Genomic DNA, 18576 nt, shown 5'->3' with positions numbered 1-18576 from the left:
TAGTGAGTGGTTGAACAAAAAAAATATTCCTCAAAAGCATTTGGGTTATGTCTACAACAAGTCCTCAGCCTTGGTCAAGCACATGGACTGAGCTACAAAATGAGTACAAAAAAATCAGTCAGTGTCCAAAGAAAATTGTTGAAACCGTCAGAAAGACTAGAGAACTAAAAACATTAAGAAAGTCTGGATCAGGAGGGGCAAAAAATTACAGAAAGGATCAGAGCACAAGCATAAAACCACAATGAGTGGCCAACTGTTGCACTTGCATGGAATAAAAAAAAAATCCCAGCACCTGGAACAGAAAAATATGAAGAAAAAAAACATACAGTTAAAAAAAAATCAACAATCCTGAATAAGTAATCTGTGAAATTGAATATGAAAAGGTTAGAAACATTACTACTTGGAGTGGACCAATAACGGTATTTTGTTTCAAAATTACATCCTACTGAGTTGTAACTACTGAAACAAAAAGTGTTACAATCACGCCTGCTCTCCCCTACCACATAATTTCGACATTACCTTTATAACTATCACCGGTTCCCAACCTTGAGTCATCACATAGAAAAACAATCATAATGTCTGGGAAGTTTTGGTGATTTAGTTTATTCGTTTTTAAACTTTGGATATTCTCAACCAAAACACTGCTAGTCATCTGTTTGGGTGGCACTTACTTTTCAGAGTGGCGAAGGGTTATGCTGGGTAGAGATGGATAATAGTAATTTTTTTTTTTAAAAAGACAGCGTTCCTGTTTGTCAAACGAATTAACTTGGCATTCATGACTTTCAGGTTTTTGCATGAATTCAGATTTACGTGCCTCTTTAAATACTCGGATTTAGCGCTTAAATGTGTAGATCCAGTGGCCTTCACAGTGGAGTTGCCAAAAATCCGACAGCACTGGAACGCCACGGTAACATGCTTGGTAACCGGGGCGGATCTATGTTTGATAGAGCTGGGCGTGGGCACTACTCTCCTCATCCCCTCCGCTCTCTCTGGGAAGCACATTGTTCAACGCGGGCACATTATAGGACCCAGGACCAATGAATGCCTTGGTGCAGTTTAGCTACTTAAAATTACACCGTTTCTTACAGTGAATAGGACGCAAATACCTGAAGAAACGGGGAAAGAGACTCGGAATATTTTGTGGCTTTTTTCCGATTTCAGCGGAGAAGCAAAACAATTGAAAGATTTTCTTCTTCCTCTCCGGTAGAAACGCCGCTCCTGTCGCCAATAGACCTCTGCCTGTTGTAAGTATACTGTACACATCCTTGCTTACGAAAAATGTCGGTTTTTTTCCCCTCACCGAGAAATATGTCCTCTCTTAAGTGCTTTCAGTTATTTGGGCACCGCTGGAGATTGCGGTCCTTACAGAAAAACAGGTTAGCTAGCTATCATAACATTTTTTAATTCACGCCCGGCGAGCTTGAACATTATCCTGCTTAGAACTCAGCCTTCTTTCTACCCTGCCTACATAGAATGATTTTTCCTCCCAGCCCCTGACTGTTTTAAGCCAATTATATATTTTTTGGTAAGCGGTCTTCCTTGAGTTTGGGTGTTAAAACTTGGTTATAAAGGGATAACATGACCATCCAGGATTTCTCCCCGCTTTACCTCACTTTGAAAGAGAAACCGAAGACATTTGCAAGTGCCATTGCAATAGATGCTAATGTACCTCTGTCTTTTGTATTGTATAAGGAAAAGACTGGAGCAGGCTGTGAGGTTGCTGGTCTCGATAGTGGCGTCAGAGACAACTAGGGTGACGCCCCGTCACAGTGAATAAAAGCTATCACTGCGGAAGTGAGATTCCATTACAAGGCATTCACAAAGATGATCATTTCAAGTCTCGTATCTGATAAAAAAAATGGCTAGTAAGGTGAAAGGGATTTACAAAGACAGCACCAAACACTCAGCGAATGGCCATAGACGCTCCTGGACAGTAAACAATTAAATGCACTCAGCATTCAAAGTAGTATCAAACATTTGAATGAGTGCCCTCTTAGGCAATACAACAGAAAGTGTTTCACTCGTGTGTTTTTCTTGGGGCTTTCCGGTACACGGTTTCTTTTTTTAATCCGCCACATCGTCATGTTCGCTGACCACAGCATCTTCTGTGAAAGTCATAATCATGCAAGTGAATGTGCATCAGTCTATATGACTACGAGAAGGAGGCTTTGCAGCGATTCTGTGTGAGTAAATATTGGTGTTGGTGTCTGTAGCGTTTTGGCAAGTCAGCTGGAAAACAGTTGGAGGTGGTCCAGTGATTGAGGTGTGAGGTCAATCTGTCTTCGTTTTTTCCTTTGAAGGTTTTTATGCAGCCAAGCAGTAAGTGTGACTCTAAAAACCAAAATTTTACGAATAACACCGTTCCCTGCTGGGTTTTAGTATTGATGTGTGTGTGTGTGTGTGTGTGTGGGGGGGGGGGGGGGTTGAATGGACATTAGGTGTTTTTATGTGACCCAGAAGATGCTTTCTTTGCTTTCACATTGTTTCATGAACTAAAACAACTCATTGAGATTTACCCAGAGCCCACATTTAGAGTTTTGGGGGTGTTAGGTGTCTAATGATAACCCTTGCAGCTCCTCCAACCGGCAGGCTTTTGTGTGGAGGTCAGCTGCTCTTTTTATCTCTGCTGCTGCCTCCACTGTGTCACCCTGTCCTACAAACTAAAAGGATGACCCAGTAGGGAAAAGGTCACTAGAGGCTAGTGGCTTTCAGAACAGCTAAAAGGCCTCTTTAGATAGTGAAACATTTAGAAATTTGGAAAGAAATGGTTTATTAAAAGAACCAAATTCAGCTTTGTGTTAAATTCTAGAGAAAAGAGTAAATTTTTTTAACTATGTTGTAGTCAGTTTGACCCTCCTACCAACTTCATAAAATCTGAACCAATGTCTTCACGTAATTGTGTTTCACTGGCCTGAGAGCAGAATAGCGCTTCATTCCTAAGCTGGTGGAAAACACTTAGTGTTTTGGATGCTGTTTAGAAGAATGATGTCACTGGAAAGCAGAGGGAGGGTGGGGTGGTTATCGAGACTTTAGGATGGGTCTCGGAGTCTCCGTATTTGACCGTGACACCTCCCTTGAGAGGGTCTCCTTACCATCATAGCTCCATTAAAAATCTATTATCTCTGCAGTGGGCTTGTGGCTCTGCCAGTATGGAGCCTTTAACCAATTAAGCACTTAAATGGAGACCAGAGTGCATGTTGAGGAAGACGGTCATCCATGTACCTAGCTCCTTGTGTCACGTGTGTTGAGAAGATGAAAAAGATGCAATGAAGTTTGGCTTGGAGGATTTTCATTATGTTTAATATTTTTCACTTTCTTGCTAGACTCTTCTCTTCTGTGTTTGTTATGCCCTTGGTGTATATATAGAGAGCAGTCTTCTCCCTTGCCAATGAACTCTCCTGCTACCATCTGAATTGCTGCTCTTTGCTTGCACCCTCCGTAAGCTGTCATGTAAGATTATCCTTTTGGTCCAGGCGAGGCTCTAGGGTTTCAAAATGGACTGTTAATTTCAGACCGGCGGTGGTGCACTATAAATAACCCTAAACTCAAACATGCTAAATAGTGGCCCTTGATCATATTAGAGAGCTGCTCTACAAAGGTTTTGGGAACTTTGGAATGAGATAGGTGCGGCCTGTGTGACAGCTGTGGCAGATTCATTACTGTTTTTTGTTGAATGACTAACAAAAGTCACCCTGCTGTAGGATAATTACTTTGGTCACATGTACACCGTGTGTAAAAAGGACACAGACAATTGCCACATCATGAATGCAAGTTTTCACATGTGTGCAAATAAAGGTAGCAGAGTTTAACCATACGCTGAGAGCAACTCCACTCGGGATTGCAGAGGAGAAGATGGGGATATATTGTGTTTGATACAGCTATACCCAACATACCCATCTGTGTGTAGAGGAGAACTCAGACAAAACACTCTTTTGCTTAGTCCCTGAGTGTGGATGAAATTGATGCAAGTACTAATGATTTTGACCTCCAGAGGCTGTGTCCTCGTCTTTCCTCTCTATCTACACAAAGACCCGCTCAGTATGAGCCCCTCCTGACAACAAGTGGCTGTAGAAACGCAGCACTGTCTGTGTCAGTGACTGATTTTGCTATTCATCTCCATATGTATATGAGGATTATTAATCAGCAGCTGACATGGCCTAGTTTGAGAGAAGACGGCTGTCTGCTTTCCCTCCTCTGAACTCCCAGTAGCGATGCATGGATGTGTTGAATTTGCATTTTTTAGGCTGTAAATATCACTGGCTTGGCAGGTGTACACTAGAGATCTGGTTATGTAGAAAAAATGCTGTAACCACGTGTGTTAAATGTTGAAGAACTGTGTATGATGCTGTATTCGATTATGTAGCTATCTTTTTTTGTTTTTGTTTGGCCTAAATTCGTCATACTAATCAGTTCAGCGCACGAGTTATCACTGCCATATTGATGAATATCGGGTAAAAAGGAGGCATTTCATGCATATTTCTGTGTGAATCTCTCATAGGCTTTGGCAACATTTCATTTTTTCGAAAAAATCTCAACCCAGAATGATTTAGCTTCTTTAGTTTTAGTGCTGTGACCCCATCTAGCTCTTTCAGGCTTGAGTTTCCCTACTGGCTAACTGTCCAGGCCGCTACTGCCACAAATAGAATCCAATTCTGTGAAAAACAGTGCTTTTATTGTTAATTGTGAGGCAGCAAGTGAAATTAAGATGCACAAGTGCTCACCAGTGAGGCTTGTGGCATCTGATCAATCTCTGATTAACAATAATGTTTAGATATGACAAAACAGAGCGAATACGTGGAACAGCTGACCAACAGTATGGTTGAGTATTCAGTTTTAGTCATCAAGTGTTTCATCCTGTATGATGGCATATTGGTCATCCTGTCTTTTAGTGAACTGGAATAAGTCATATCAAATCTTTGATCTAAATGACTTGTCTATAGTTGAACATTTTATCTTGTGTCCACACTAAACGTGAAATAACTGCCGATGAGTCTATTATTGTTGATCCTTGCCCTGTCTGGAGTTTCAGCAGCCAAAGGTGTTCCAGCGTCTGCCTGCCCCACACAAGTCTCTGTTCGCCACACAGCTGCTGTTTATTTAGTTAGAGGGGGCTCTAAGGAGCTAGACTGGCTCTGCTACTCCACCAGAGTCTGCAGTCCAGCCAGGGCAGGCTGCACTGTGTACCAGGCTGATTTATTTACACTGAGGGAAAAGGAAGCTAAATGTTTAACCACAAGTTTGAGGGGTCAGTATAATTCCCTTCCTGTTGTGTTTCAGAGTTATAGCAGCGAGGGTGTTTTGACAAGGAGGTCGTTGTTGGTAATGGTGATGGTGCTCAGAGCTACCTGTTCCATTAAGGTGAAGCAGTGGCTTACGGGATGCAGGAGTGTGTGCGTTTGTGTGCTTGCGTATCATGGTGATTGAATGAGAGCAGTTAAATGACTGTGTCCTCAACTTAGCAAGTCTGGTTGTCTCTCAATCATTAACATTATTGCAGTCTTGGTTAATCTTAGTTTGTCCTAACAGCACAGGCACATACAGCCTCAGACACAAATAACCCAAACAGGACTTTTTTTTTTCTTTCTGAGAATGCAGATTCTATTAATACAACACCACACCCAGAGACAAATATAGAACGTCTGTTATTTTTTTCCTCTCCACAGCTAAATTGACCTTATATGTTTCATTTTCTTTTGAAATTCTGTGTCTTGTCCGGTTATTGAACTGACCACAGGCTGTGTTTATGACAGGCCACCTGTTACTTCTCTCTTTATACTGTTAGAGTTCAAGATTCACCCCAGCTATTGCTTGTACTTTCATTCCTTTGGGAGTCAAAGCACAAGAGACAGGGCGTGAGTGTTTACTGCTCAGGTCAACTGAAGCCCTGATGTTTACACTCTTAAGCGCGCAAGTAGTTTGTGTAGCAGCTATAACAAAGAGTGCATTTTATATGAGGGATGACACACGGCTCCCTGCGGAAGGTAAAAGAGCATATGTGAACTGTGCTGCTCATGAAATCCTGACAGATTGATTATACACTGCAGCAGGTGGTGCAGGTTAATGATTTTCCTCTTCAGGACCATTCAGCAAAGTGAGACACTATTAATGAGCATGTGGAGATGTTTAACCCACATGTGCCCGTCTTTTATGCTAAATGAGACATAGTTTAAACTTTTGAGGAAGAGAGATTTAGGGTTACACTGGGTGTTAAGTAAAGTTAGTGTTAATAGTGAACTGTTTTGTTTAGGAGGACTTATAATATACGAGTTTTCACCTTGAATATTTATCAGAGTCATTTTGCATTAGTCACGGTTCAAAATGAGTCTTATTTGTCTCATGCTGGGGGGCTCACTGTCTGAAACAAGCTGTTTTAGCTGCTCTCCCTTTAAGGTCACCCTCCCTTTTTTTTGAACCAGCCCATATTATATATAGACTGTATATACACTTTAGATTCATTGTATAGTACAATTATGACAACCGAGGCTTTGCTGTTTGAAAGACAGATATTTGACGTAGAGGTGGCGTCTAGAGGTTGTTGGTCTAAATTGTCAAACAGAAAGTGAAACTATGCTTCTGTTAAGACACATGGCTTTCTATCATTTATAACTGTTCTCAGTTACTTTCCTCTTAGGTCTTTAACCAGATATGACATCATTATTATTCCACTCATTATTACTACAATGTCAAACTGTAACCATAGTAGAGTCCTGTAGTTACAATGGGCCTCCAGCACACTTGTTGTTAGTCATAGATTTGTAGCCGATTTAATGTTATAAAACCAGCACAACAAGTTCATATCAGTCAGTAATAAATCTAACTCATCATGTCTTCTACTCAGAAGCTATTTGGTCATTTTTAGGTTGCATATTTGGTGAGTTTGTGGTCAGCTGTCCATACAATGAGTCTCACTTTGCCACAGAACATAACAGAAAAACCATATGACTACTTTCTCTTTAACACTGGAATTTTACTGGCCAGCAACGCTGTGGTGGGGGAAGATGACCTGTGGGTACGTGTCTTTGCACTGGTTTGTGTCTGTACATGAATATTTGCAGCTTCACCTAGTTTGGTGGTGAAATGAGCAAAATTGTAATATACGCAAGTTTTCCCACATTTTTAAGCATGCAAAAATCTATTACACTGGAAAAACATCTCATTAATATTTGAATAACTTGGTTTTTCTCCCAGTTTTAATCATTTCTCCTAAATTTATGTAGGTTTGAGTGTGCCCGTTTCAGGTAACATAAAATTCAAATTCAAATTTTATTTGTCACACACACACAACCATACACAGTATGACATGGGGGTGAAATGCTTGTAGCTGTACAATGCCCGACCATTAAATGACAGAAGAAAAGTTTTACAATATTTACAATTTACTACAAAAATTTACAAATTAACTTAGGAATTTACAGTAAAGAATGTGCAAATAGCAGAAGAGATTATAAAAATAAGGATTATAAATTATAGGAATTATAGGATTATAGGAAATGTGTGGTGGTGCGTGTGGTGACGTGTGTGAGAGTCCAGTCTTATAGTGACGTGTTGGGAGAGTCCAGTCCTACACCTGGTTCAGGCCCCGAATAGCCTGGGGGAAGAAGCTCCTCTTCATTCTCTCTGTTTTGGCCTTAAGGGAGCGAAAGCGCTTCCCAGACCTCAACAGTGAGAAGAGTCCATTGTTGGGATGGGAGAGGTCCATCATAATCTTCCTAGCTTTGGACTTGCACCGCTTGGTGTAGATGGACAGCAGGTCAGGGAGCTCTGATTGAATGATGCGTTCTGCCGAGCGCACCACCCTTTGCAGATCTCGTCTGTCCTGCTTGGTGCTGTTCCCAAACCAGGTGCAGATGTTTGACGTCAGGATGCTCTCGATGGTGCAGGAGTAGAAGTTCTTGAGCACCTTCAGTGGCAGATGGAAGTCTCTAAGTCTTCTGAGGAAGAAGAGACGCTGACGGGCTTTCTTAACCAGGGTGTTGATGTGACAGGACCATGACAGGTCCTGAGTGATGTGGACACCCAGGTATCGGAAACTGTCCACTCTCTCCACTGGCGTGCCACTGATGATGAGGGGTTTGTAATTCCTCGCCTGCTTTGTAGTGAAGTCCACGATCAGCTCCTTAGTCTTGCTGATGTTTAGGAGGAGGTTATTCTCCTGGCACCAGGTCTCCAGGTTCCTAATCTCCTCCAGGTAGGCCGTCTCGATGTCGGAGATCAGGCCCACAACAGCAGTGTCGTCAGCAAACTTGACAATGGAGGTGGTGTCGGATGTGGCTACACAGTCATAAGTGTACAGTGAGTACAGCAGGGGGCTTAAAACACAGCCCTGAGGCACTCCAGTGCTGAGTGAGATGGAGGGGGAGACTTGTTTTCCTACCCTCACTGATTGGGGTCTGTCTGTGAGGAAGTTGAGGATCCACTGACACAGTGATGAGCTGAGTCCTAGATCCGTCAACTTGGTGAAAAGCTTAGAGGGAATTATTGTGTTGAATGCTGAACTGTAGTCCACGAACAGCATCCTAACATAATTCCCTCTGCCAGTGTCCAGGTGACTCAGGGATGTGTGGAGCAGGTGAGATATGGCATCGTCTGTGGAACGATTAGTCCGGTAAGCAAACTGAAGTGAGTCGATGGTGGGAGGAAGTGAAGAAGTGATGTGATCTCTCATCAGTCTTTCAAAACACTTCATCACAATTGAAGTCAGTGCTACTGGACGGTTGTCATTGTGGCAAGCGGGCTGTTGTTTCTTTGGAACAGGGACAATAATGGACCGTTTGAAGCACGTGGGAACCACAGCTTGGGCCAGGGAGAGGTTGAAGATCTCCGTGAACACCGGTGCTAGTTGATCAGTGCAGGCTCTAAGGACCCGGCCAGGGATTGCATCTGGTCCTGCTGCCTTCCTGGTGTTCACCCTCCTGAAGGTGTTCCTCACGGCATGCTCTGTGATGACGAATGCATTTTCTTCACTGGTGCACTCCGAGCGCGCACAGCCGTTTGTTGTTTTAATTGCTGCGGCGTCGAAGCGAGCATAAAACGTGTTCAGCTCATCAGCCAGTGAAGCATCTGCATTCATCATTGAAGAAGCTGGTCGTTTATAGTCCGTTATAGTCCGCAGTCCTTTCCACAGGCTCCTAGAGTCGCACTGTCGTAGCTGTGACTCTAGTTTTTCCCCGTAGCTCCGCTTTGCCTTTCGGACCGCGCTGCGCACGTTGTAGGACGCAGCCTTGTATAGGTCCATATTACCGGAGACAAGCCCTTCATTGTAGGCAGCGGTGCGTGATCTCAGAGCGTCGCGGATGTTTTTATCCACCCACGGCTTCTGGTTGGGAAACGTTCGGATGATAGTTCTTTCTGCTGTGTCGTCCGCTAGTTTCCCGATAAATCCCACAACCGCTTCCGTAAACATGTTGATGTCATCAGAGCTGCGCCGAAACATGTCCCAGTCTGCGTCATCCAGTGCGTCCTGCAGCGCGGCCACCGATTGGTCCGTCCAGCGAGCGACCTCCCTCCTGATTGGTGGTTGCTGCTTTAGCCTTTGTTTGTAAGCAGGTATGAGGAAGATGGCGGAATGGTCCGATTTTCCAAATGCCGGCAGGGGCTGAGCCTTGTAACAGTTCTTGAACGGGGTGTAGCAGTGGTCTAATGTCCTCGTGCCCCGGGTGGGGCAGTTGATGTGCTGGTGAAGGTTGTGAAATGTCCGTTTGAGATTCACTCTGTTAAAATCTCCCATAACAATGAGTGCGGCATCTCGGTGAAGTGTTTGTTGATGTGTGAGAGCCTCATGTAGCTCACATAAGGCAGTGTCCGAGTCCGCGTGAGGCGGAATGTAAACAGTGCAGGCAATGACCGCAGTGAATTCCCGAGGGAGATAGAAAGGGCGACACTTAACGATCAAAAGCTCCAGATTGGGCGAGCAAGAGCGTGTGAGTGGGGAGATGTTTGTGCTGTCGCACCATCTGTTGTTCACCATCAAACACACTCCACCACCTCTTTTCTTCCCCGACTCCATTGTCCTGTCCATGCGGTAAACCGAAAAGAACCCCGTCGGCTGCACGGCGTGGTCTGGTATCGCTGGGTTCAGCCAAGTCTCGGTGAAGCAGAGGAGGTTGCAGTCCCGAATGTCTCTCTGGAACTTGATTCTGGCTCTGAGGTCATCAAGCTTGTTCTCGATGGATTGAACATTGGCTAGCAGGATACTGGGCATGGGTGCGCGGTGTGCGCGAGCCCGTAGCCTGTTCCTGATGCCGGCTCTTTTACCTCGAGGCCGTCGCTTAGGGTCGCGTCCTTTGTTCTCTCTCAGGATCTCCTTTGGCCAGGTTGGGTCCGGAGTTAAACATGGTGAAATGTTCGTGTACTGCAGACCAATAGAAACCAAAGTGTCTCTACTGTAGCGGATTTGTGTGTTTTGCATGATGCCCATGCAAGATTATCGCAGATATAGCAAAAAGTGACGAAAAACTGCAAAAAGTGGAGAAGTTAGGGCAGAGCATCCAGCACGGCAGCCGACCTCACCGGCGCCATTTTGTACCATTTTGTACATTTTGTAAAATTGATATCGCGCATGTTTCCTCGCGAGACTTGCGTATTTCTTTAATAACATGGCTTGATTTATGGTTAACTTGACCACGTTACATCGACTGGACATATTAAGTGGGTGTGGTGGAGCGTAGGGGGCAACTGCAGGCACACCTGGGGGTCATAAAATTGTAACCCTCCTGGATGGATCGCTGTAGAGTGAATCAACAAGAAATCCTTCATAACAACAGTCTCGTAGATAGTGATTTACCTCATCGTTAAAATGAAACAGTGGAAGAGTTTTAAATATATTTTTAGAATTATTTTATTAAAAATGTTCTAGTATTGACTCAATTTGATCTTTATTAATATGTATTTGTTTATTTTTGGATCACTGTCCCTGTATGGTCGAGGGTAGACCTCAGTAATCTAAACCCTGAGTGATATGGATCTATCTGCCAGTGTGATGCCCCTCCTTTTTCTCTCTTACTCCCTCTCATGCACACTTTTTGCTGCTAACACTGAGCGGGAGAGGACTGGAACATTGAGTACCTTCAGCACATTTTTCACATTCCCCTTTGAGGGTCTCAACTACAGCCCCCACTGCATGCACACACTTCAGCATACACAACCACTCGTGTTTCTCACCAGTGGGCATTAATGGTATTGTCATATGTTTTGTCTGTACCACCAATTGAGGACACGTCAATCTTGACACGTGCTTGTCAAAACTGTGTGTCATGTTTATTTTGGTCATTATACTAACCTGCACCTTTTCCTCTCTCCAGCAGCGGTGGTTGTGTGTGAGTGTGTGGTTGAGCTGCAGCTGCGAACATGACGGAGTATAAGCTGGTGGTGGTGGGAGCTGGAGGCGTGGGCAAGAGTGCACTTACCATACAGCTGATCCAGAACCACTTTGTGGATGAATATGACCCCACAATAGAGGTATGACGTGCTTCTACGTGTTCTGTACATTATTCCTGCAGCAGTTATCTTTAGATGAAGTATTTCCCCTTGAACTGTTGTGTGCTTCTGCGACATTCTTTAAAATGGTTCATGTGCAGTCTTTGCGTAATTAGATGTTTTATATAAATGTCCAACCACACAGTCTAAACCAAGTTACTTTAATTAATTAACTTCTGTGGCAATCCTCCAAATGACAAGGCTTGAAAGAAATCCATAATTTCAGAAAAGAGAAAAGCATTTTCTCCACCTTTTACTCAATATTTTCCTGAGGAAAAAGACACTGGAATATATTGCAGAGCAAAGAGGAAGGCCAGTGAGAATGTCTTCTCCTGTCTTTTCTCCCCTTTTTCTCCCTCTCTATCCCTCTCTTTCTCACCACGCCTGCCTCTGGCCAGACAATGTCCTTTTTGTGTATTTGCATTCCTGGCCCCTATGCTCTAACAAACAAAGGGACAGCACTCCCATGTTTTTGTGACTGCATGTTGGAAGGCTAAACATTGGCTCTGATACCCTGCTCCTCTGATCTCTTGATTTTCATTTGACCTGAAAGTGAGGAGGGAATTTAACAAAGTAACCTAAGTTGATTACAGTCAAGCAACATTCAGTCACTGACATAGTGTCCCTATAGTATACTTCTTTGCCCTGAGTGACCCAGGGTAAGAATCTGCAATGGACCACCGGTTACATTAAGGTGAACTATCAGTTTTGTGTGATGTCTTTAGCACTTCTCTAAAAGTGCAAGTTTGTCTTTTTCTGCAGGACTCATACAGGAAGCAGGTTGTGATCGACGGGGAGACCTGCCTGTTGGACATCCTGGACACTGCAGGTCAAGAGGAGTACAGCGCCATGAGGGATCAGTACATGAGGACGGGGGAGGGCTTCCTGTGTGTCTTCGCCATCAACAATACCAAGTCTTTTGAGGACATTCACCAGTATAGGTGTGTCTAAGAGTAATGCAAAGAAAGAGAACTGGAAAATGTGCACCTCTGTATTTCTTGGCCAGACCGTAGGCCTGTTGGGGTGGAGCTCCGGTGCTAAATCATGTCTGTTAGCTTCTCTGGATGTGCATATGCAGTGTGTGTTAGAGGGACTCCCGTGGGGTCTGCAGGAAAAGGGCTTTATATACGTGTGTGCCAGCTCTCTGCAGTACTTGATGATGTCATGCTGTAGCGTTTAACACGGCTAAAGAAAGCTTAGCTCCCAACTGGAGGCTTACAGCACGATGCCAATGAAATCGATCCTGACTCAATTAGAGAAGCAGGGAGAGGTAGCGCTCCCAAGGACAGGGAAGGAGAAAGGGAGGGCGGGGGTGATAGTTTCAGCTGGAAGTGACAGTGTTTTCTCTCTTTGCCACATTTTTTCTTTCTCATCACATTAGGCATCCACTTGCTGGTCTTGCATGAGGCTACACTTTAAGTCACAGGTTTCCAGAGTGTGTAAATGTACATTTGTTTGGCCTGTTGCCATTGCAACTCAGCTGTTTTGGACCCTGCTTTAGCATAACTGCTCTTAAACCATACAGGTATGCAGTGCACTTTGGCTCAGTGCCCAGTTAAATGTTTTGAGTTATCTAGACATCTGCTGCCTGTATTTACAGGCAACAATTGTTTGTGACAAGAAATAAAACCCACAAAAACTTTCCCCCCCACTATCAGTGCTGACTAGCGCTACATGGCAGAGCAGTGTTCATCCATGTACAAAAACACCAAATAAAGACCAATCCACAACTCTTTAAAGCTAAACTTTAAGCACTCGCCTTAATACCAGGTATACAAGTATCTGTGGTTTGATAGGGTAACTTGTTTGCTTTGACATCAAAACTCAGAGCAAGTGTTGTCATAATTACCATTGGCAGTATTGACTGCAGATGGGTTTGGCTGACTGTACTGCAGGCTATACTGGGGCTGATTGAGAAGAAAGGCTGGGCTGATGGAGTGATCTGACCCTCTCCTCTCACTCAGTCCCCCCTGGCTGCATGGCATTTGGCACTTGCTGCTGTAGTGATGAGGTAATGCTGTTTGCCGCCTGCCTGTTGTCCACCCACCCACCCTCCTTCAGCAGTGCAGCACAGCACAGCCCAGCACCGGTAGGCACTAGCTCTTCCTCTGGGTCCTAAAGTTCCCCGGGTGGTTGGTTCTCCAGGGGTGGAGCTGTTGATGATGCTGGGAGGATCTCAGCCAACAGACATGTAACTGTGGCTAAATAAAGTGCTTGGATGTATCAAGGAACAAAAATAATAATAAGGAAATGAAATAAACTAAATTTTCAATTTTCTTGTTTTGCAACGCAGAGAACAGATTAAGCGTGTTAAGGATTCCGATGATGTTCCCATGGTCCTTGTGGGAAACAAATGTGACCTCCCTGCGCGCACGGTGGACACGAGGCAAGCCCATGAGCTCGCTCGCTCCTATGGCATCCCCTACATTGAGACCTCTGCCAAAACACGGCAGGTAAGCAGTTTACATAAAGTAAGGAGCAACATAAAGTTTTTCCGCAGAGGAATACTTTTCTCGTGTCCTGCCTCTTTTATTGGTGTTTGAATCTTTAAAATTCCTCATATGCTAATTTTGCTGCATCATTATGTTATCTGCAGGTTATGTCAGTGTTCTTATTTAGGCTGTGTAATTTCACATTTTGCAAAAATATTCATGCGCATCTTACAGCAGACCATGCGCTATGATGTGATTTGTGTTGCTGGGAACATTTTATTATGCTGCAGGCAGTGACTCATAGCCAGGTTACCTTGGCTTGAGAACAGAGCTACAGTATTTGAAAGGGCTCATAAGGACCAGTTGCCTCACAGCTCCCACTGTCTGTGACTCACTGTGACACATTATGTAGGTACATACATACTCGCATTCATCACTACACCTGCAGAATATCTGTCACTCAAAAGGAAATGCAAGAAGTAAAGAAATGCAGTCTTTTTAGTCATCATGATTTCTTGACAACGTATTTAATAATTCTCAGTGCACGCAATGATTAAGGTTGTCATGGTAATGTTGCCAATTGGTGAGCACACCTAAAAGCTTTGCTGTCAATCAGAAGACGTGCATTTAATATGGGAGCCTTGAAAGGGAGTGTTTTAAGTACCTGGATTTTTCTGTATGTCTGTGTGTTTGCGTGTGTTTACAGGGAGTAGAGGACGCCTTCTACACACTGGTTAGAGAGATCAGGCAGCATAAGTTGAGGAAGTTGAACCCACCCGATGAGAGTGGTCAAGACTGTATGAGCTGTCGCTGTGTGGTGTCGTGATGCAGGTGAGAAATTATATACACAGTAATGGTCACCAAATCAGTTTGCAAAGCTAAGTTGTGAATGCATGGAATGATGGAATTCACTGGCTTTGGGGAAGGTTTACCTTTAAAGGGACATATCATTACAAGTTAATACAAAGTTGTTCACCTTTATCCTGTTAGGGTGGGAGCTGGCCTCTTCCAAGCCCCCAACCATAGAGTACAAGCAGCCACTGATTGATGAGTATGAAAATGATGTTATATGCTATTGTAACTGAACATGTAAGGGAGATTTTGGACTGATATGTTAGGTAGCACCAGAGTCACACATAAATTTTGGAAATATTTTCTCAGAGCTCCAGAGCCTGAGCGATCAAAGCACATGGTAGCCCAAAGCTCTATTGCAGGGGTATCAAAAATACAGCCCAGGGGCCAGAACTCACCCACCAAAGACTCCGATCTGGCCCACAGGACAGCTTTGGGAAGGCCATATATTTTGAAGTTTTACCATTTTTCCTTCCGATAAAAAACTTCATATTACACTAAAGTAATTAACAAATAGGTGAGCATTTAAATAAGAAAATGTCTATGATTTTTCACCATCTACAATATAAAATTCCATTGTAGATAGTCCTTTTACAATAAAAAAGGCAATGAGCTACTTTTTCTGTAATTTGATACATTTATTACTTATAATTTAGTCCCAAAGAGTCATGCTGACAGATTTCTTCCATTTACTATAGAATTATTTCTTTATCATGCAGAGAAACTGAGACATAGTACTTGCAATGGCAGAAAGGGGTGCTTCACTGGTCTGGCCCACTTAAGGTCAAACATGGAAAATGAGCTTGATATCTCTGTTCTGTTGGTTTCACCATTCATTTGTTGACCACCTGTAACTCTGTGTAGATGATGCTCATTGTAAAAAAAAAAAAGCACTTTTGAAACAATCTGAGTTTTAAAACTTTAATTATATCTTGTGTCACTTTCTTTGCCCAGCTCACTGCTACATGTTGAGAAACGCTACGGCACAAAGTGGCAGCATGGACTTAAGGACTGGAAGATGAAACAACCCAACGATGAAAACAAAAACTTTTCCAACAAAAGGATGATTGAAACAAAAGCCCTGACAGAAACCATCAGGGCTGACTGAACTATAGACTTGTATGGAAAGGGGAATATTGGACTGTTGCCTAAGTGGCTAGCGGAACTAGACTGGTCCAGTCCCATCTTTTTTGTTGGTCCACATCGACCTGTGAGCAACACCACTAATGACTCTTTGTCAGCTGCAATGTGGCATCGCTGGGTAGCTCCACAACTTTCCTGCTAACTTATTGTTTTCAGTCTCAACACTGGTAATTGGGGGGGCGGGTATCTCACCTCCGCCCTCCTTAAAAGCCTGATTCCACTCCCCATCCCCCACCTAGCTGCTGGAAGGAATGAGTGACTTCAGTGGAAAGAACTGGAATTGACTTTTAGTTAACCCAACACCTCTCATGCTAACCCATCCCATTCCCGCTTCACCCTACCTGCCTTTGGTTTCTTTTGAATGGCAATGAAATCCCTGCGCTCTAACTGGATACAGGGGGTGGATGCTGACATGGGAAAGACTGTATTTTTTGTTGTTTATCAATTAGCCTACCTGTAAAATAACAAAAAAAAAACAACTTTGATTTTTGTATTTGATATGAAACATTTATTTTTGATTGGCAGTTTTGAAAGTGCTTATTTCAGCTGGCACCTGGTTTGACATTTTTTTGACCTGCCTGAGGTAGTTGAAGATCCTTTTGGACTAGATCTCTTGAATGGAGAATTTCTAGATAGATGGCTTACCGCTGCCTTCTCTCTTTACAGATGTTTCATTGCGAGTCGTCTTGTGGAATAATAATAGTAATGGTTAGTGTACGTAGATTCTGGTGCAATAGAATAATTTACTTTCCAAATTACAAAGTATTGGGAATATACCCTCTGTCATGACTACTTATTTTTCTGCTTTACTTTTTGTTTAAGAAGGAGAGGTACCGTGCATGAAAATGTAGTTGTTGTTATCTTTGCAGTTGCAAAAGCACGATAGGTTGCCTGTAGAATGGGATAAATACCTTAAAGTTGGCAGCGAGTCGATTAAAAAAAAACAAAACAGCAATGCAAAAAGTCTCTGCATTTCATTTTAGTAGCTGTATGGTGTACAACAGCTATTTTTAGATTGCAAGAATCACTCCTTGTGGACGAAAAGGCTCAGGAATTGGTGTCCCGGAGGATATCTATCAGTCCAGGAAACCAGGGTTAATAGATGTCATAAGTTAGTTTTTGCAAAGTGTAATGCACAAGTCCTGCCTCAGAGTAAAACTTCAGTTTTTCCACACACCAGACTATCCTCACACTGCTCTGCTTTATCTGCCACTTTCAGCTTTTCAAAGGAACAATATCAAGTCAGGTGCTAGTCATGTCAGAACCATATTTACTGTATATGTGGGACTATTGTGTGTAACAGGTGTAAGGAGCGGGATATGGGAGTGCATTGTTTTGTGTTTCTTATTACAGACAGGCTTGTGCGCTCCGTAACCGGATTAATTTGCTGCCTGAATAAAAAGACTGATGTGTGTTTACTTTGCCTTATCTGTTAGCTAGGTCGTACCTCATGTGTGCAGCAAGATGGTCATCTGTTCAGTTTGCTGAATTGTTTGTTTGTTTTAACTATGTGTGCAAAAAAAAAAAAGACACGAGTGTGTTGACTTTCGACATGCGCTGTACAGAATTTGAAAGACAGGTCCCTAAAAACACTACACAGACGGGCTTTTCTGTAGTAATGAACTTTAGAGAGAACCCAGCATAAGCCAATTTGTCATAATCAAATATTCATGACATTTCAGTTCTATCACATTGGAACATGTGATAGTGATTTGACTAAATTGTTGCATTTAGCACAGATTATATCTAGATTATAGTAGTTCACTGAATTGGGCATGTGTCGAAATGTGCCGAGTCCTAAACACTACAAGCCTGTTGCTTCAAATCCAAAGCTCTGATGTAACAGATGACAAACTTTATCTGGCCATTGTCCTTCTTTTAAAGGAAACAGTGTTTTTATTTTTTGACCTAATTGATATTGTACATGCAAATGAACTCTCTTTCACTCTCACCATTGCTTACAGAAATATGACCAGTCTAATTACTGTCTGGATGATGGTGGTCAGGTTTTGTGTTCTTTTCTCTGCTTGGAGGAAGGATATGAACTGTGAATGTGTTTGACTCTCTTGATACTGTTTGAAAGAAGCCTCGATTTTACAATTTATATTGCTTACATTATTTGAGGGATAATCGTAGGGGCCCTACTTTTGGCTGTGTTGTACCCAGCTTTTATTTTTCATCCACTGTACTCAGACATTTCAATGGAAAAGGAGCGTGGAGTTTGTAGTATGTAATTACAGTCCTTGTGGTATCCTTGTTAATCTTTAAACAGTACATCCATGATATAATAATACCATAGAATTTCACAAATCTATGCATTCAGATTACCATTGCATTAGAAAAAGCATCATGTTGTCGCAATACTCAGCCAGTGAACCACCAGTATACATGTCTGAAAACCTGGCGAGCATGACAAAGACTTTCAGGACCATTGGGGGTTTTGCACAAGGATTCGGTGGGCTCAAGGGCTTGTTTGTCCCCTTGCAGACTGTGGAATGGGCGCGTGGATGGATTTTGTGAAAAAAATGTCAACTGTTTAGCTATTTAAGATGTATTTACTCTTTGAAAATGTGGCAAATGTATTGCAGGACAGGAATAAAGATGTCAAGATCAAACTGCTTTGGTCCACTCGCCACCAAACTTTTGTTCTTAAGTTTGTGATTTGCTTCCCCCT

General features: G+C 43.0%; 1 protein-coding gene across 4 annotated transcripts; it reads left to right on the top strand.

Moving 5' to 3' along the window:
- The first annotated feature begins 996 nt into the window (after positions 1 to 996).
- LOC146627652 (GTPase HRas) lies at positions 997 to 18576 on the top strand. Of its 4 annotated transcripts, none has more exons than XM_085359069.1 (6): positions 997 to 1244; positions 11304 to 11457; positions 12238 to 12416; positions 13769 to 13928; positions 14614 to 14738; positions 15714 to 18576. In XM_085359069.1, the coding sequence occupies exons 2-5, from the start codon at positions 11347 to 11349 to the stop codon at positions 14731 to 14733; spliced, it is 570 nt and encodes a 189-aa protein (XP_085215195.1). In that variant the 5' UTR covers positions 997 to 1244; positions 11304 to 11346; the 3' UTR covers positions 14734 to 14738; positions 15714 to 18576. The 4 variants fall into 4 exon arrangements, with proteins under 4 accessions (XP_085215195.1, XP_085215192.1, XP_085215196.1 ...); XM_085359066.1 differs by having other exon boundaries at positions 11301 to 11457; XM_085359070.1 differs by lacking the exon at positions 997 to 1244 and adding an exon at positions 10996 to 11175.

Source organism: Diplotaxodon limnothrissa, linkage group LG7, assembly GCF_057381915.1.
Source record: "Diplotaxodon limnothrissa isolate DT_005_m linkage group LG7, D_limnothrissa_male_GT1.1, whole genome shotgun sequence".
Lineage (NCBI taxonomy): Eukaryota > Metazoa > Chordata > Actinopteri > Cichliformes > Cichlidae > Diplotaxodon > Diplotaxodon limnothrissa.
This window is presented reverse-complemented; position numbering and strand designations above follow the sequence as displayed.

Coding starts and splice junctions, on each gene's coding strand:
- LOC146627652 (XM_085359069.1), top strand. CDS start 11,347: ATGACGGAGTATAAGCTGGTGGTGGTGGGAGCTGGAGGCGTGGGCAAG. Junction 11,458..12,237: donor AATATGACCCCACAATAGAG/GTATGACGTGCT, acceptor CTTTTTCTGCAG/GACTCATACAGGAAGCAGGT. Junction 12,417..13,768: donor GAGGACATTCACCAGTATAG/GTGTGTCTAAGA, acceptor TTTGCAACGCAG/AGAACAGATTAAGCGTGTTA.